At 35.7% G+C, this 15,281-nt stretch overlaps 1 protein-coding gene across 4 annotated transcripts in view; it reads right to left on the reverse strand.

The window, feature by feature from the left end:
• Positions 1-2,020: 2,020 nt before the first annotated feature.
• DICER1 (dicer 1, ribonuclease III) overlaps positions 2,021-15,281 on the reverse strand; it is a 71,134-nt gene continuing 57,873 nt past the window's right edge. For all 4 annotated transcript variants that reach the window (XM_063092150.1, XM_063092149.1, XM_063092148.1 and 1 more), the window contains 5 exons: positions 11,624-12,512; positions 9,695-9,963; positions 7,015-7,177; positions 6,848-6,923; positions 2,021-6,491 (listed from right to left, as the gene is read on the reverse strand). In XM_063092150.1, the coding sequence (XP_062948220.1) occupies positions 6,326-6,491; positions 6,848-6,923; positions 7,015-7,177; positions 9,695-9,963; positions 11,624-12,512 (1,563 nt within the window). In that variant the 3' untranslated portion in view covers positions 2,021-6,325. The remainder of the gene's footprint in view (positions 6,492-6,847; positions 6,924-7,014; positions 7,178-9,694; positions 9,964-11,623; positions 12,513-15,281) is intronic.

A 15,281-nucleotide genomic window follows, 5' to 3' on the forward strand; every position in this document is an offset into this window, starting at 1 on the left:
AAAGGCAACCCACAAAATGGGAGAAAATATTTGCAAAACAATTATCTGATAAGGGTTTAATATCTATAATATATAAAGAATTCCTAAAACTTAATGAAAAAAAAAGGAATAACTCAATTCAAAAATGAGTAAAGGACTTGAATAGACAGTTCTCCAAAGAAGATATACAAATGGCTTATAACTACATAAAAAGTTGCTAAACATCTTTAATCATTAGGGAAATACAAATCAAAACCACCATAAGATACCACTATACATCCATTAGGATAGCTATCAAAAACACAGAAAACAGGAAGTGTGGGTGAGGACGTGAAGAAATTGGAACGCTTGTGCACCACCCATGGGAATGCAAAATAGTGAAGACACTGTGGAAAATATGGTGGCTTCTCAGAAAATTAAGCATAGAATTAACACATGATGCAGCAATTTCACTTCTGGGTATACACTCTGAAGAACGGAAAGCAGTGACTCAAACAGGTATGTACACTAATGTTCATAGCAGCATTATTCGCAACAGCCAAATGGCACAAGCAACCCAAGTGCCCGCTGGCAGGTGAATGGACAAACAAGATGTGGTCTATCCATACAATGGAATATTATGCAGCCTTAAAAAGCAAATTCTGACACATGCTACGCTATGGATGAACCCTGAAGACATTATGCTAAGTGAAATAAATGAAGTAAGCCAGACACAAAAGGACATACGTTGTCTGATCGCACTTGATTGAGGTTCTTAGAATAGTTAAATCCACAGAGACAGAAAGAGGAAGGGGGCTGCCAGGGATCTGGAGGGAGAAAGAAAAGGGGAGCCACTGTTTAATGGGTACAGAGTTTCACTGTGAGATAAAGAAAAAATTCTGGAGACGGATGGTGGTGCTAGTTGCACAACAATGTGAATGTGCTTTATGCCACTAAACTGTACACTTAAAAATGGTTAAGATGGCAAATTTTATGTATATTTTACCACAGAAAGAAAAAAGAAAAAAAAGGTCTAAGTGTTATTCACAAATTGCTGTGCATACAGGTTAGGAAGCACTGTCCCCACCAGCACGTCTACCTACTCTTGGGTCTTTGCAGGGATGAGTGGCTGCACATACCTGAGCCAGCTGAGACCAGCATCTAGCGTTCCATCTATAACATGCATTATGCTTACAGATCTGCACACACAAAAAATTTCAGTTCCATGTGGATTATTTTCATGCACATCACGATCTGCAAAATGATATGCTTGGCCTGTGTTCTTTACTGATAGGCTCAGGAGTTGCGGAAGTGAGTAGTTGCTTGTTGGTGGAGGGTAGGGTCAATGGTGGCAGGAAGGGGCTGGGGCACTGAGGCTTGGCCTGAACTATCCAGTAATTCTGGGCAATAACAGGAACACATACACGCATGTAGAACTTACCCAAATTTCTCAGGATTAAAATACATATAATTTTTTCTCCTTTAGTTTAGACAGTCGGGGGGAGGGGAAAGGAAGGGTTTTATTTAAACTTACAAAAGAAAACTAAAATTTATTCTCATTTAAAAAAATCTGTTCACCATCTTGTTCCTACAGACAAGTAATGATTCCTATTAGTGCTTAGTTTATTGAGTTGCAAAAAGGTTAGGTCAAAAGCTTGAAATTACAGAATTCTTTCTTAACCAACAATATCTGAAATGTATCCTAAAAACCAGGAAGCTGAACATTCTGTCCAATTTCGAAACAACCAAATTCACTTAAGGAATGTGTCAAATGTTTCATAAATAATCCAAGCCCTGGAATACATCAATCAGTGTGACAGAATTTCAGAAAAACACATTGGTATTATTTAAGACTTGAAAAAGACAATTGTTACTATACAATTCTACAGGCAGACATGAAGCAGAATTCAGTAAACAAAATTTTATCATATTAAAATATGCATTTTCATATGATTCACCATGGAATTAAAACATTTTAAAGATCATTTCTGCTACCACTATTTAAACGTTATCACCCACTTGAACTAAAACTAAAGAAAGGAAAAAGATAAAAGGACACAAAGTGAATAGACCATAACTTTATTGGAGATTTACTCAGCTACAATTATTACAAAAAAAAAAAAAAAAAACCAACTGAAGGTAATTGTGATCCATAAGGTGCAGACTGCAAATTTCTGCAGCATGATTACTATATGAATGAATTACATCATGTCCTTTAAAAAACAGCTGCAGCATGTGATGGTAAATATTTGTCAATCAAATTATATGTGTTAGTTTTACTTGATTTTAGTCATTTTCCCTCACTTTATTTACAGCAGAAAAGCCAGAAATTTACTTCCTGTTCACCTCTGCATTTTTGCTATGTAACCTGCTGCTGCAGTGAATTCTGAGTGCATCTATAAAATTTAAATTGTCTGTGGTTGATGTCCAAATAAAAATGGACTAGAAAAAGAAATGAATAATGATTAAAACATATTTACAAGTTACCTTTGAAAAATTATTTTCACTGCTAGTGGAAAATACAATGGTCTCAATGCAAATTCCCTATATATTGCTACTGGTGTCTCCAACAACTTTTAAAAGTCATTTTAATATTCTTGGTCTTAAACATATCTTTAAAACTTTTCATGTACAATATAAAATAAAGAAATTTATTTGGAAATAATTAAATTCCTTAAAAGTAACCAGTGGTTGGAAAAATATATCTATTTAAATGTAACTAAAATAACCATATAGGTAATAAACATAACATGAGTTTCTCTTCTGCAGATAATGCAAACTGGTTAAGGACTCTAACATAATTTCAGATGCAGTTAAATAAAGATATCGAGGTCTCAGTTTGGTGGCTTAAATTTTGCGTAAAGTAATTAGATGCCCCAATAGAGCAAGATGTAAAGTTTTAAATCAACTGGGCCTTCAGAGTGAACTGTGACAGCTCTGGATTTTGATTATTCTTTGCACTCTGCAGTCACTGCCTGCTTTCAGGTAATGACTGACAGAGCTGACTGCTGGATAAATAACTGTATTTATGGACTGAACTAACAGAACCAAAGTAGCCTCAAGTCTCTCTTCAAACAGGGCGGGTATCTGAATATCTCTGAGGGCAAGCTATTATGAAGAAAGTAAAAATATCAGTATTTTAAAAGATAATTACAGGAGCATTACAGGTCATTCTGAATTTAATCACTTTACATAATGTAAAAGAAAAAAGAAATGTAACAAACATTTTAAGAACATAATTAAGAGTTCAGTTAACAAATCTTTGTCATATTTTCATAAACAGTAAAAATGCCACAGACAAAAATGACCTATTTAAGTTGTGCAAGTATATGACACATTGCAGGAATTATAGTTATTTTTTTCAAATTCGGCAAATCAAAACAGCAGCAAGGCTAAACCATATTTTTCCTCTCAGTTAAGCATATTTTCCTTGAAATGAGGTAAAGCACAGTACCAAGTGCAATGCTTATCTGTGCTACATGAACAGAACAGAGGGGAAAAAGCTATTACAAAACGCAGAATAGTTAGGACTGCGGAAAGTATGTTATAAAAAAAATAAAAAACATTTACAATGAAGGTTCATGCCAACTAACCTGCATACAATCGTCATAAGGAATTTCTGCAGTTGCTTTTTCAAGATACACCTCACCAGTCCTTTGCACATGTGCTGGAAGCACCCCCCGCCCCCGTCACCCCCAAGTAGGTTTTCCATATTACATTCGGTCTCACGTTGCAATCACAGGAACAAAAGGATGGCACACATGGTCGTAAAGGAGGGCAACAGAGACTGATTTTTTTCCTTAATTGACAGAGGCAAAACATTTCAACAAGGTAAAATGGAGGAAACTTTACAGCATTAAAATTCAGCAGCACAAAAGCGTTCACAACCATTTCATATGTCTTGCTCATACTTTTTATTTTTAAACTTAGTAACCAGGGATCATAGAATGCTTCAAACTGTGAGTCAAATTAAAATCAGCTATTTTTCTCCAACAAAAAACTGAAATAGCTAAAATTTGCTGTTGATAAAACATTTTGAATGGTAGCAGGAAATCTGAACCCCTGAGAATGTATGACCTAATCATATCCAAGTCTGAAGTTTTTAGTATTAACAAAAAAATATTCCTAAGGTTACAAAATATATTGAGGCATTTTTCTCTCCCCGGGAATCACAGCTGTGAAAGACCGTCTGATTTTGGTGCCAGGAGGCGAGAGAATCCCGAAACACTGAGATAAATGCATTAGACACAATGCTCCTGGCATCAGGTAGTTTATCAAGAGATTTGTGATATAACTTTATCACAAATCACCCTCACAGAATTCACATCCAGCCTTATTTGTCAATTGTGCACTTTTACAGTCATATAATTCAAGAATGGCTTGGTGTGAACTTGCCATGACATCTTACATTAAGGTTTTTTAAAATCAAATAGACAGCTGAGATTCCAAATCAAAATTAAACATTTTAAAAATGAGTCACCTAAATTAATTTGCTCAAGAATTCATTTACTAGTTTAGATCTCAATTCAAGACTAAGATTGTAGACAACAAATAACGTTGGAGAAGCTCAGTATCCCCTTCACTCGGGGTTCCTTAAAAAGAAGAGCTGACGGTTCTCTGTGTGTGCACACGCACAGAGGCGTTTCTCTGCGGGTGGGTGGTACAGATAAAGCAAGAAGTACAGTATTCAGATGTAATGTAAAACAGAAATGCAGCATTATATGAAGCATCAACTTCAGGATGATGTGCTGGAAAATATGAGACATCTCTGCTCAGCTTTCTTAAACTTCAAGCATAATTAATGGGGCAAATTGCAGCAAACCTCTACTGGTATGTTGGTGGGAGTGCAAGACTGACCCACAGCTTTTCAAAAGGTAAATTAAGAGGTATTATAGTTACAGTGCAAAAAAAAAAAAAAAAAAATTAAAATTTCAAGCATAATACATAAACATAGCACCAAACAGGGGAAAAAAACGCATGCAAAAGAAAAGAAGAACTGAGGTATTTAAGTGAAGAGTGCCTACAAATCTAATTAAAAGAAACTTAGGCAAATGCCTAAGAACGTTTTTTTTCTTTTCCAAAGACGGAAATAATGAGCTAGTTTATCTAAATTAATGACCTAAATCACAGATGTATCAAAATTACGGCAGTTTATCACAAACGTTAAACTTTCATGGCATTAACAGCACAGCTTTGGTAGGTGAAATATGCATGCAACATTGTGAAAAGTACAGTAAGAAATTTATGTGAGAAGACAAAGAGTAAAGGTGCTCTGTTTTGCTTCCTTAAATAAGTAACCAATCAATTATAAAATCTGCAGCATATTTTAGGTGTGATATGTCTAAGGTTTATTTTGTTAGAGCAACAGCCTACAGGGCAAAATTATTTGCCATAAACACTTCCATCAGTGGAACTACGTAGCAGGAGATTTTTAGTAAAATTAGGTATTTAGCGAAAGATCATTTTTATTATAATATTAAAAAAATCCGTAGATTACATATTCTGGTTTTTAAAATGTCTTTAGTACACATATGACAGAAATGCTACTATAATCCTGTAATAAGTTAAGTCACAACTATACTAGTGAGTTGTAAATATCACGCTGTCTCAATATCTAATGCATAATAAAATGAAGGGAATGTAAAATAGTTTGTTCGAAAAGATCAGAAATTAAAGAATATCCATGAAGGTTTTACTTTTAAGGCAAGAACCTTTTTTATAGACTATGTGGCATCAGAAAACTAAAATTTAACTCACCAACATGCCGGCCAATGCTAATCAGAATTCTGTCCCTTACTATCAAGTGCAATAGCAACCGGGAACACACCTTACACAATATAACATGGAAAGAAAAGACAACACAGGCGTACTTCTCCCTCTTGAAAACTCTATCATTCTATTCAGCTGATCAGCTACGGTAGGACTGGCACTACTGCACACACTGAGGGATGGTAAGGGGACTCTATATGATTCTAGAGACTATTTCAGGTTTAAGTCCATGGCCTTCTAACACTAAGCAAAGCTGACAGAAATTAAACTAAAAAAAACCAAAAAACAAAAAACTCAATAATTATTTTAAACACTTGCTAAATGTCATTAAAGCACTCTTGTGATTTAAACAAAGCAGAAGTGAGGAAAGAAGACAAGATTGTGTCTGCGCAAAAAACTAAAACTACAATTAGTTCCAAAATTTTTATACATATGTTAAATGTTTTATTCTGTTATCTATCTTGTTATCAAACAAACTTTAAATTCTGCCTTAAATTCATTCCGTTCAATACACCTTTAAATCATCCTTTTTGATTTAAATATTTTCCCCTTAATTTTGTTTTTTGTTTTGTTTTGTTTTTAATTTGAAAAAGGGGTTTCAGCTGTTGGGAACCTGAGGTTGATTAGCTTTGAGGCTTCGTAGGGCTCTTCTTGCCGCTGCAGATTTGGCAATCCTGTAACTTCGGCCAACACCTTTAAATTTCCCCTTTCCTACTACTTCCACGGTGACTCTGACCTTCCCATCATAAGTTCTTTCAGCCGGGCTGTAAAAAATCCAAACAGCTTGAATTAGAAGTATTTGTTATTATTGTCAACCAGCACTGAGTATGCACTCGCAGGCAGAGAGTCCCACATACAAGCTGACACCACATAAAGGAAATGTGTCACGACTTATTGCATACCAACGACAGAACAGGCTGCCGTTTCTTCTTTAATTCAGCATTACTTTATAAAAACAAAAAGAAAAAAAGACAAGTCACTCAGACTACAAATGGAAAGTGGATAACAGCATGCCCCAGTGTAAATATTCTTTAGAGTCATTAGTTTATGGCATCTTTGAGAACTATTCCCCCTTGCTTTTAAGTAATTTAATTTTTTTCCACACGCATTTTTTGCTTACCTAAATTTGGCAGTTTCTGGTTCCATTTCAAGCAATTCTCGCACAGGGGAACGGGGCACATTTGCAGAAAACTTTTCTGTTATCAAAATGAAAGGATAATGTGAATAATATCCCTGAAGTTGTTTTCAATTTTGGTTTTTTTTCTTTCAAAAGGAAGCCAACAATACCTATTAGCGGCCGCATCATAGGATAGTACACCTGCCAAACCATCTCCAGAGACATCCCACTATCCATATAAATGGCACCAGCAAGTGACTCAAAAATATCCCCCATGGCCTTTGGAACTTCAATATCTTCTTCCTTCTCTTCATCCTCCTCAGATCTCCTAAGCTATTACAGAGAGAAAAGTGACTTGTAAGCAAAAAGGCCATTTTTTAAATCAGTCCACAGATGTGTGTTTCTTTTCTAGGATATGACCTTTATTATTTTTTTAACCAGGGTAACAATACCAACCGTATATGGCATTACTACACTGTAATGGGTTCTTCACAAACATCGTATCTAAAAAAATTTTTTCCCCCAAACTTCTCAAGAAAAAAATCCCTACCTCATTTAATATTCTATACCCAGCAAAGAAAAAAAAGATTACTTCTAAATTAAACCAAAAAACAACTTTAACACAGAACTATAAACAATGAACCTATGAAAAAAACTTTTCAAATCCACTCATAATCAAAGAAATGCACATTAAAACAGTACTACCTGCTAGCAGATTGGCAAGGATTAAACAGAATACTAATTAATACAGTGCTGGCAAAGGTGTACACTGCTCTGGGGAGTAGAAATTGCTACTTTTTTGGCAGGGAAATTCTATTTGGAAGATATTTTCCTCTAAGCTCCCTTTTCATTAAGCCACTTAATACATGTTCACTTTAATAGAGTACCTGACACATAGTAGATATTTAAGCTAACAGAATAAAATCTTACATATGTATCAAAAGCCTTTTAAAAGTTCATAATTCTTTCATGCAGCAATTCCATCTCTAGGAATTTATCTTGAGGTAAACAGATATATAAGCATATTTATCATATCCTTGTTTATTATAAATCCTAACAAAACTACTTAAATGCCCAGCCATAAAGTACCATTTAAATAAATTAGCCATATATTTCACTAGCACGTGGCTACTAAAAATCATGATGCCAATCAGTATATGGAAAGTCATCCACAATATACTATGTGAAAAGAACAAGTTATAGTACACTATGCATAATATAATTCCATTTTATATTTTATATATGCTTTTGTCTATATATATATAAGCAATAATATATCCCAAAAAGTTAATATTGGTTATTTCTGAGGTAGTATAATTGGGTAATCTTAATTAATTATTTTTATTTGTATTTTCTAATTTTTCTAAAATAAATACAAATAATTTGTGTATGAGAAAGGGGAAAAATATTAATTTCTAAATAGACTGTCTAGCCACATAAAATTCTATATATTTATAATGCTGACTACTAGAAAAACAAGATACTTATTGTTTATATATCATGGTTTTGTGATAGGAATTTTAGAACTTATCAAGTTTAATTCTCTCTTTTTACAGCTGATGAGTTTGAGGCACAGAGAGGTAGAGAGACTTTCTGAAGATCAAATAGTAAGTAAGAAAAGTCAGATCATGACATTTTCAATCAGTTTTTGTAACTTCTATACATTTGTTTATATAAACTAAAGGAAGGAAGAGAATGAACAAAAATTAACAGAACCAGTGTGCCCCACTGGTATCAAAAAAGAGCTTAAATCTAATTTTAGCTAATTCCTCAAAATTTAAGCTTTAATGTTTCTAAAGAATGAGACAGAAGGAACACTTGAATGTACGTGAGGTGGTTCTATACCTGGTCTTACAGCAGCTGTGCTGACTCAGGTCATTCATCTTAGAAGAGAGGACAAAGGTACAGTGAGGGTAAGAGTCCTGCCTACTGAGTCCCTTCTGCACGTGCCTGAGCAGCTGTCAGGGCTTGACACTTTGCCTGTGGCTAGACTTCAAAATCTAGGCTCTCAATTTTTCTTGCAGAAAGCCAAAGAAATTCACTACTCTCTAACAATGGTTTGGTGCAACTGAAGAAAGGGAAGGTAAAAATTAAAGCAAGGACAAAATGGCTACCAGAGTTAGGAATAAATTCCTTGACTCATAAGAAACCTACAAAAATAAGAAAAATCAAAGAAATCAGAATGAGAAGAACAAGAAATGAGAGTGCTCTCCTGGGTACACAGGTATGAAGATAGATGTCAGTGAAGGATCAGAGGAGACTGGAAAGATCTAAGCAATATCCTTTCCTGCAAAAATTCAAAATAGTTCACAAACGCATTAGAATTAGCTCTATTACCAAAGAACCTTTGGCTGAACTTAGAGTAGAAGCCTCCCAAATTCCAATGGTTAAAAATTCAGAAGTTTGTTTTTTAAATGAGATTTTATCACTTTAAGTAGAAGCAGAATATACATTTGTGATGCTTACCTAGATATTAGCAAACATTTCTGATCCATTTAAAAAAGAAAGCAAGGCAAGATAAACCACACTGAGCTTTTACTAAGGTTAACCCTACTTTGGGGGCGGGGGAGGAGGTGCACTTCTTCCGCACACCTAAATATCAGAAGCCCTAATGAAGGACTGGGAATAGTAAAATAAGTGAAACCCCCTGGCTCCTTTTCACTTGAATGACCACACGGTCCATAGGTGGTCAAGTTTTAAAGGCCTACCTGAGAACTACAGCTGACTCAGCTCTCCCCAGAGAACTATGCCTTTGGACAGCTATGTAGTCAGAACTCTGAAACCACCAAGGCCCCTAGTTGGATGACTTTTCTCAACAATGAACTCAACATATTTTAAAATAGTACTAACCTCAGAATCCATTCCTTGCATTTCGTTCTTCTCAAGCTGAAACTGCACAAAGTCGTCAATGACATGGAAGAGCTCAGGAGAAACAGCTTTAAAGTACTTGTGGTAGTCATACTTTACAGCCAATGATGCAAAGATGGTGTTGTTGACCAGAGCAGACCGCAGGTCAGTCAGGACCCCTGGGGAATGCTGCCGTGGGTCTTCATAAAGGTGCTTGGTTATGAGGTAGTCCAAAATCGCATCTCCCAGGAATTCTAAGCGCTGGTAACAATCTGAGAGGGGATCCAAAGTGGAATCATCAACTCGTGCACCAATACTTACATTATTTCCATATACATAACTGACACAAAGGTCTGAGACCCAAACCCATTTAAAAGACTTTTATTTAGGATCATTTTTACATATATTCCTCAATGAGAAAATGGCTTGACATACCATACTACAGCCTCTAGAAATTAAATTTAACTGACAAATTAAGCCTATTTCTCATATATTAATTGGGGTCAAAGAATCTTCAAGTGACCCAAAGACTAATGCTTGTTAAGAAGAAAAACATTTCCCAGGGGCTGTCCTTATCACTGAGCCCTTTCCTTTGGCAATGTACTGCCAGGCAAGCATGGGACATTACTCTCAAGGCTTGGTCACACATCGTCACTTCAGTGATCCCGAGCCCCATGCACCTTACATGCTCTACGCCTCACTGCCATCATTACACACTGTCTCACACTCTGGAACATGTGTGTAAGTGACATCATTCTTTGCCACTCCTGGGTTATATGTGATCCACAGGATGCCAAGGAAAGAAGACCCTCTTCTCAACTTGACTAGAAATGCTGAATTTGACACAAACCAGGAGGCTGAGAAGAGCTGTGAAAGTGGGCAAGGACCTTAGGTAAAAATGGTCACCTGTCAAATTGTGGAAAGTTGCCAATGCTAATCAGCCCCTCTATTTTCTCACAGTGATCAGAAGAATCCACTCAGCTAAGGACACTGAGGCAGAGACAGATGAGGTGACTTGCCCTAGAACACCCAGTGAGTTAAGAGGCAGGGGGGTTGGGACGGCTGAGCAGCCGGGTCTCATAACTTCCAGTAGAGCATGGTGGAAAGCTGTGCCTCATTTCTTCTCAGCAAGGAAAGTTAGGCTTTCGTTCCGTCAATCTTTCTAGTCCAGAATCAGGTAGTTTTTCCCGGTATGGTTTTAGATTTTGCTGATCATGTTAACCTACATTGTTTTTATTACATGACCAACAAACTTTGTACTTTGTTTTGGTATTCTGGATTCGAGCACTTATTATTGTGATACAGAAAATAAAATATAAACTTTAGGTGAGTTTCACAAGCTGAAGCTGACTGTGGTCTTGGGGACTTACTCTTCCTCTAATCGAATAGGCTGGAGGAGGGAAAGAACAGATCACAAGTAAACAGTGACAGCCAAGGCACAGCAAGGGCAATGACACCTGCCTGTGAAGTCATTTCTTTCATCTATCCATCCTTAGATTTAAAAAGACCCTAAGAGAGGGGCCATTTTGCCCAGAAAGAACAATAAAGGGATGTGAAAATACATCCAGAATATGTGAATAAATCAAAAACCAACAGCAGCACTGAATGGGCATCAGAAAGATATTTGGGTAAGATAAAATGGGAAAAACACACCGAAGTACTAAAGCTCACATTTCTCAAAGTATGTAGCATATGATGTATTTGAGAGAATATAAGACAGCTATACTCCCAACTATCAGTTACAAAGCAGGACTTGCTCTCGAAAAGAAGAGGAAAATAAAAAATGCTTTTTTTCTTTCGCTTCCTCCCCCACCATGCATATTAAGCACTAAGACTGTCCATGCACAGATCATTTTTTACAAGACCAAAACAATGCTATTAATACAAAGTCTCATTTTCAGAGAAATGAAGCTGGGTCCTGGGGCTCCTTACCAGTAATGGTATTGTAGTGATAGGAGGCATGTGTGAAAGCCTGCAGAAGGTAAGCCTTATTCTTGAATCTGTAGTTGATTTTCTTTTCAAAATTTTCAAAACCAGATATAAGGTGATTCAATGTTTTATCTGCATCTGGATGATCAAACATACATCTTGGTGGAATCTTCAAACACCCATATTCCAAGTCTTTCCATACAGACGCGCGTGAACTGGCTGCAGAAGCAGCAGCACAGCTCACTGAAAGGTTCCTTTGTTGACTGCTGAAATTCTCCCGAGTAGGGCATGTTGCCTTTTCCCGATCAGTCCTTTTAATTACTGGGAGCACCTTCAGCCCCAACGAACAGAGGAAAAGCTGAGCAGCCCTCTCACCGCAGCTGGTTAAATAGCAGCCCAGCAGGGCTTCCACACAGTCCGCTATGCTTTTGTCAGCAATACACTGCTCAGTGTGCAAGTCGTAAGAAATAGACTGTTTTCCTGTGTCAACACCACAGTTTTCTTCTGATGGATTCCAGAACCCCACCACAAAATCATCTTCTTCAACAGCTTTGCTAGGATCCAGATAGCACATTGCATCCCAAGAGCTGTAGTCAAAATCCTCAAAATCTGATGAAAACGGCATACTACCTACTAAGGAGGATTTTTTGGGCATTTTCCACTCATATGCAGAATCAGTGGTTGAAAAAGGAGAAAGAGAAATTTTCTTTACAAAAGCCCCTGATCCCATTAGCATGTTATCTATAAATTTGATATGTTCCTGATCATACTCCAGGAAGTCATCCTCATAATCAGCTTCCTCCTTTGGAGCCCTCCACAGCAGGTTCTCCTCCTCTTCCTCCTCCTCATAGTCCACGTCCAGTTTGCCATTAGCTAACATGCAGTCTTTTGTCTGAAACAAGGGGGAATGGGGAAGGAGGGGAGACATAGCTGTTGTATTTAAAAGGTTTGAAACTCAATAAAAGCAAGGGTTATGGATAATTTCAAATGACAACCACAAATACTAAAAGGCAACTTTAAAATCATGGCCATTTGTTTTCAATTAACATAAAATAAGTTATTTAATCATATAAACAAAGTAAAACATGTTCTTTGAATGTTCATTTTCTAAGCTACAAAATGACCTTTATCCAGCATGAAGCTTTAAGTTAAGGATTTTGAATATGGATATAAAATTAAAATTAAAATTCACAACACAACTTCAACTAAGAAGTTTAACTCTGGCAGGACACACGAGGAACGTACTGATCACACAGATCTTCAGTTTTGCTGATGAAGTTTTAAAATGTGACCTGATTTTCAAATTGATAAAATAAAGCTCCAAATGTAGAAAAAAGCATTACCTTTGCAATTAAAAGTATAATATAAAAACAGATAAAATTATTTTTAAAATCTTTATAACACTAAAAATGTACAATAGGGTTTTATAATAAACCTTTTGTCCCTATTTCCACTTCAAATCAAAGTACATTTGATACAACATAAAACTAAATTGCTTTGCTTGAAAAATAAAAGTGATCACTAAACTAAGCTATGAATTCAACAAATCGCACAGCAACTCTCCCCTCCACTCTGAGCTGCGGTAATCAGGATAACAGATTATAGCATAACTGGCAAAAACAGAAGAAAATTTAGACTAACATGAAACACAACAACCCTATTTTAGTCAAAAGATCTTTGCTAATTCCAATTTTTTTGGCAAGAGCTTATTTATGAATGACAACCTTAATAATGACTAGGATTTGGTAATGATGTAACTTTTTTGCAATGGTAGAAAGATGCCAAATTTCTGTTACACAATAAAAAAACAACAGAAAACTTTGGGGGGAAAGGCAGGATGGCGTGCTTCAATTTTGATTGATAACAACTTTCCAGAATATTCTGATAAAAAGTTTTTCAAGCTGTCAAGCATTTTTTAAATACTGCAAGTATTTCATTTTAAACCAGACTCAAAAGAGATACAAACAGTATTTGTTTGAAAAGAAATAATAGCAGTGAACCAAGCCATATATCTATAACTATATATCTCTCATTTCCTTCAATTAAAGAAAAAAAAAAAAAAAAAAAACCTTTTCAAGAATAAGGAAAGCCACCAGAAGAAACTATAGTGGCAGATCTCAAGGAATTATTTCCTGTTAAAAACCCTACACTTTTCCAAGGTAACAGGAGATGTTTTTCACTATTGTTTGGTCCTTAAGACAAAAAAGGCCAAATTGCAATTTTGAAAATCAGACTGAATAATTAAAAAAAAAAAAAAAATTCCTTATACTGTATATCGTTAGTAAAATGCATCTGTAAGCTAAAACTGGTAGAGTACGAAAACACAAAGGACTGGCTTTTATCACAAATAAACAGTGTGATCCTGAGCAAAGTCCTTTAATGTCTCTGGGTTTCAGATTCTTCATCTGCAAAACAGTAGTGTTACCCCACAAAATGTTTTCTAAAAGCACTTCAAGCCTTTTAAGAAAAAGTACTAGCATAAAACCCTTAGACAGTTCGAGTCAACTTTCTGCCTGAGTTATTATTACCACACTCTCTTCTAAGAGGCATTTGTGTGTGAAGGTTTCACTTAAACCTCTTTGCTGAAAGGCAAGAGCAAGGTGAGCAGAACAGAAATGCAATGAGCCAAAACCACACTGTACTCCTTCCTATATAATGCAAGGACCTATTTCAATAAATACAAATTATTAAATGAAAATCTGAACAATATTTGTAATGTATTCTAAGAACCAAAGTGCCTAGTCATCAGAAACATTAAGGAATATAAGAACTTTGTGTTGGATCTTGAAAAAAAAAAAAAAAAAACCAAAATGACATGCCAATGTCACCTTCATGCTACAATTGTTTTTAAAGAGCCAAATGTATTATACAACAGCATATACAAAGGATGACTGTCACTGAAATGTTTTTCACAGAAATGCAGTATTTTTTCTAAAGCTCAAAATCTACACATAGAATTCCCTCTAAGGTTCTATGTATTTCTAAATTAATAAGAAAAGTAATTATTCTGATCTAACTTGCATTCTCTTAATGTTTTTCCAGATCAGTTCTATTTCTGTAATAAGTCAAACTATACATGAGTTAAAAATATAACTCAACAAACAGGCAAAAATCAGAATAAAGTCACAGAGCATGCTACCTGGAAATACTTAAGACAGCTATGAGGGCTATACATGTCAGAAAGAAGACAAGAAGAAAATGTATACTTGGGAAATATAACCTGTGAAGAAAACAGTATTATTATTGTTGATCTGAAGTAAAAATGAAATAACAACAGGTCAATTTATTATTCATGCAAAAAAATGAAACTGCCTGAAAGACGGCTTTTAACTTTGGAAGAGGCACTACAGTTTTCCCAGCCAACCACCGGACTGACTCCTTCTACAGCAGGCCCTCTGAGGTGCCCTCTGGTGGCCTTCAAGACGAGACAAAATGAAGCAGCTGTTGCCAATATCTGGAGTCCTCTTAAGTCACTGACAAGATTTAAATTATTTCCAGAAAACTACAACCTTTATGTATGATGATTTTTTTTTTTTAAAGTTCACAAGAGGAGAAATAATCCTGAGAAAAACCTGAGATGCAAGAGCAAGCCTTTACTGAAATTATTTCACAGACAGATTGGAGATCATAGGTCACTGAAAAGTTATTTCATTGAACAGAG

Source organism: Cynocephalus volans, chromosome 3 (assembly GCF_027409185.1).
Source record: "Cynocephalus volans isolate mCynVol1 chromosome 3, mCynVol1.pri, whole genome shotgun sequence".
NCBI classification, from domain to species: Eukaryota; Metazoa; Chordata; class Mammalia; order Dermoptera; family Cynocephalidae; genus Cynocephalus; species Cynocephalus volans.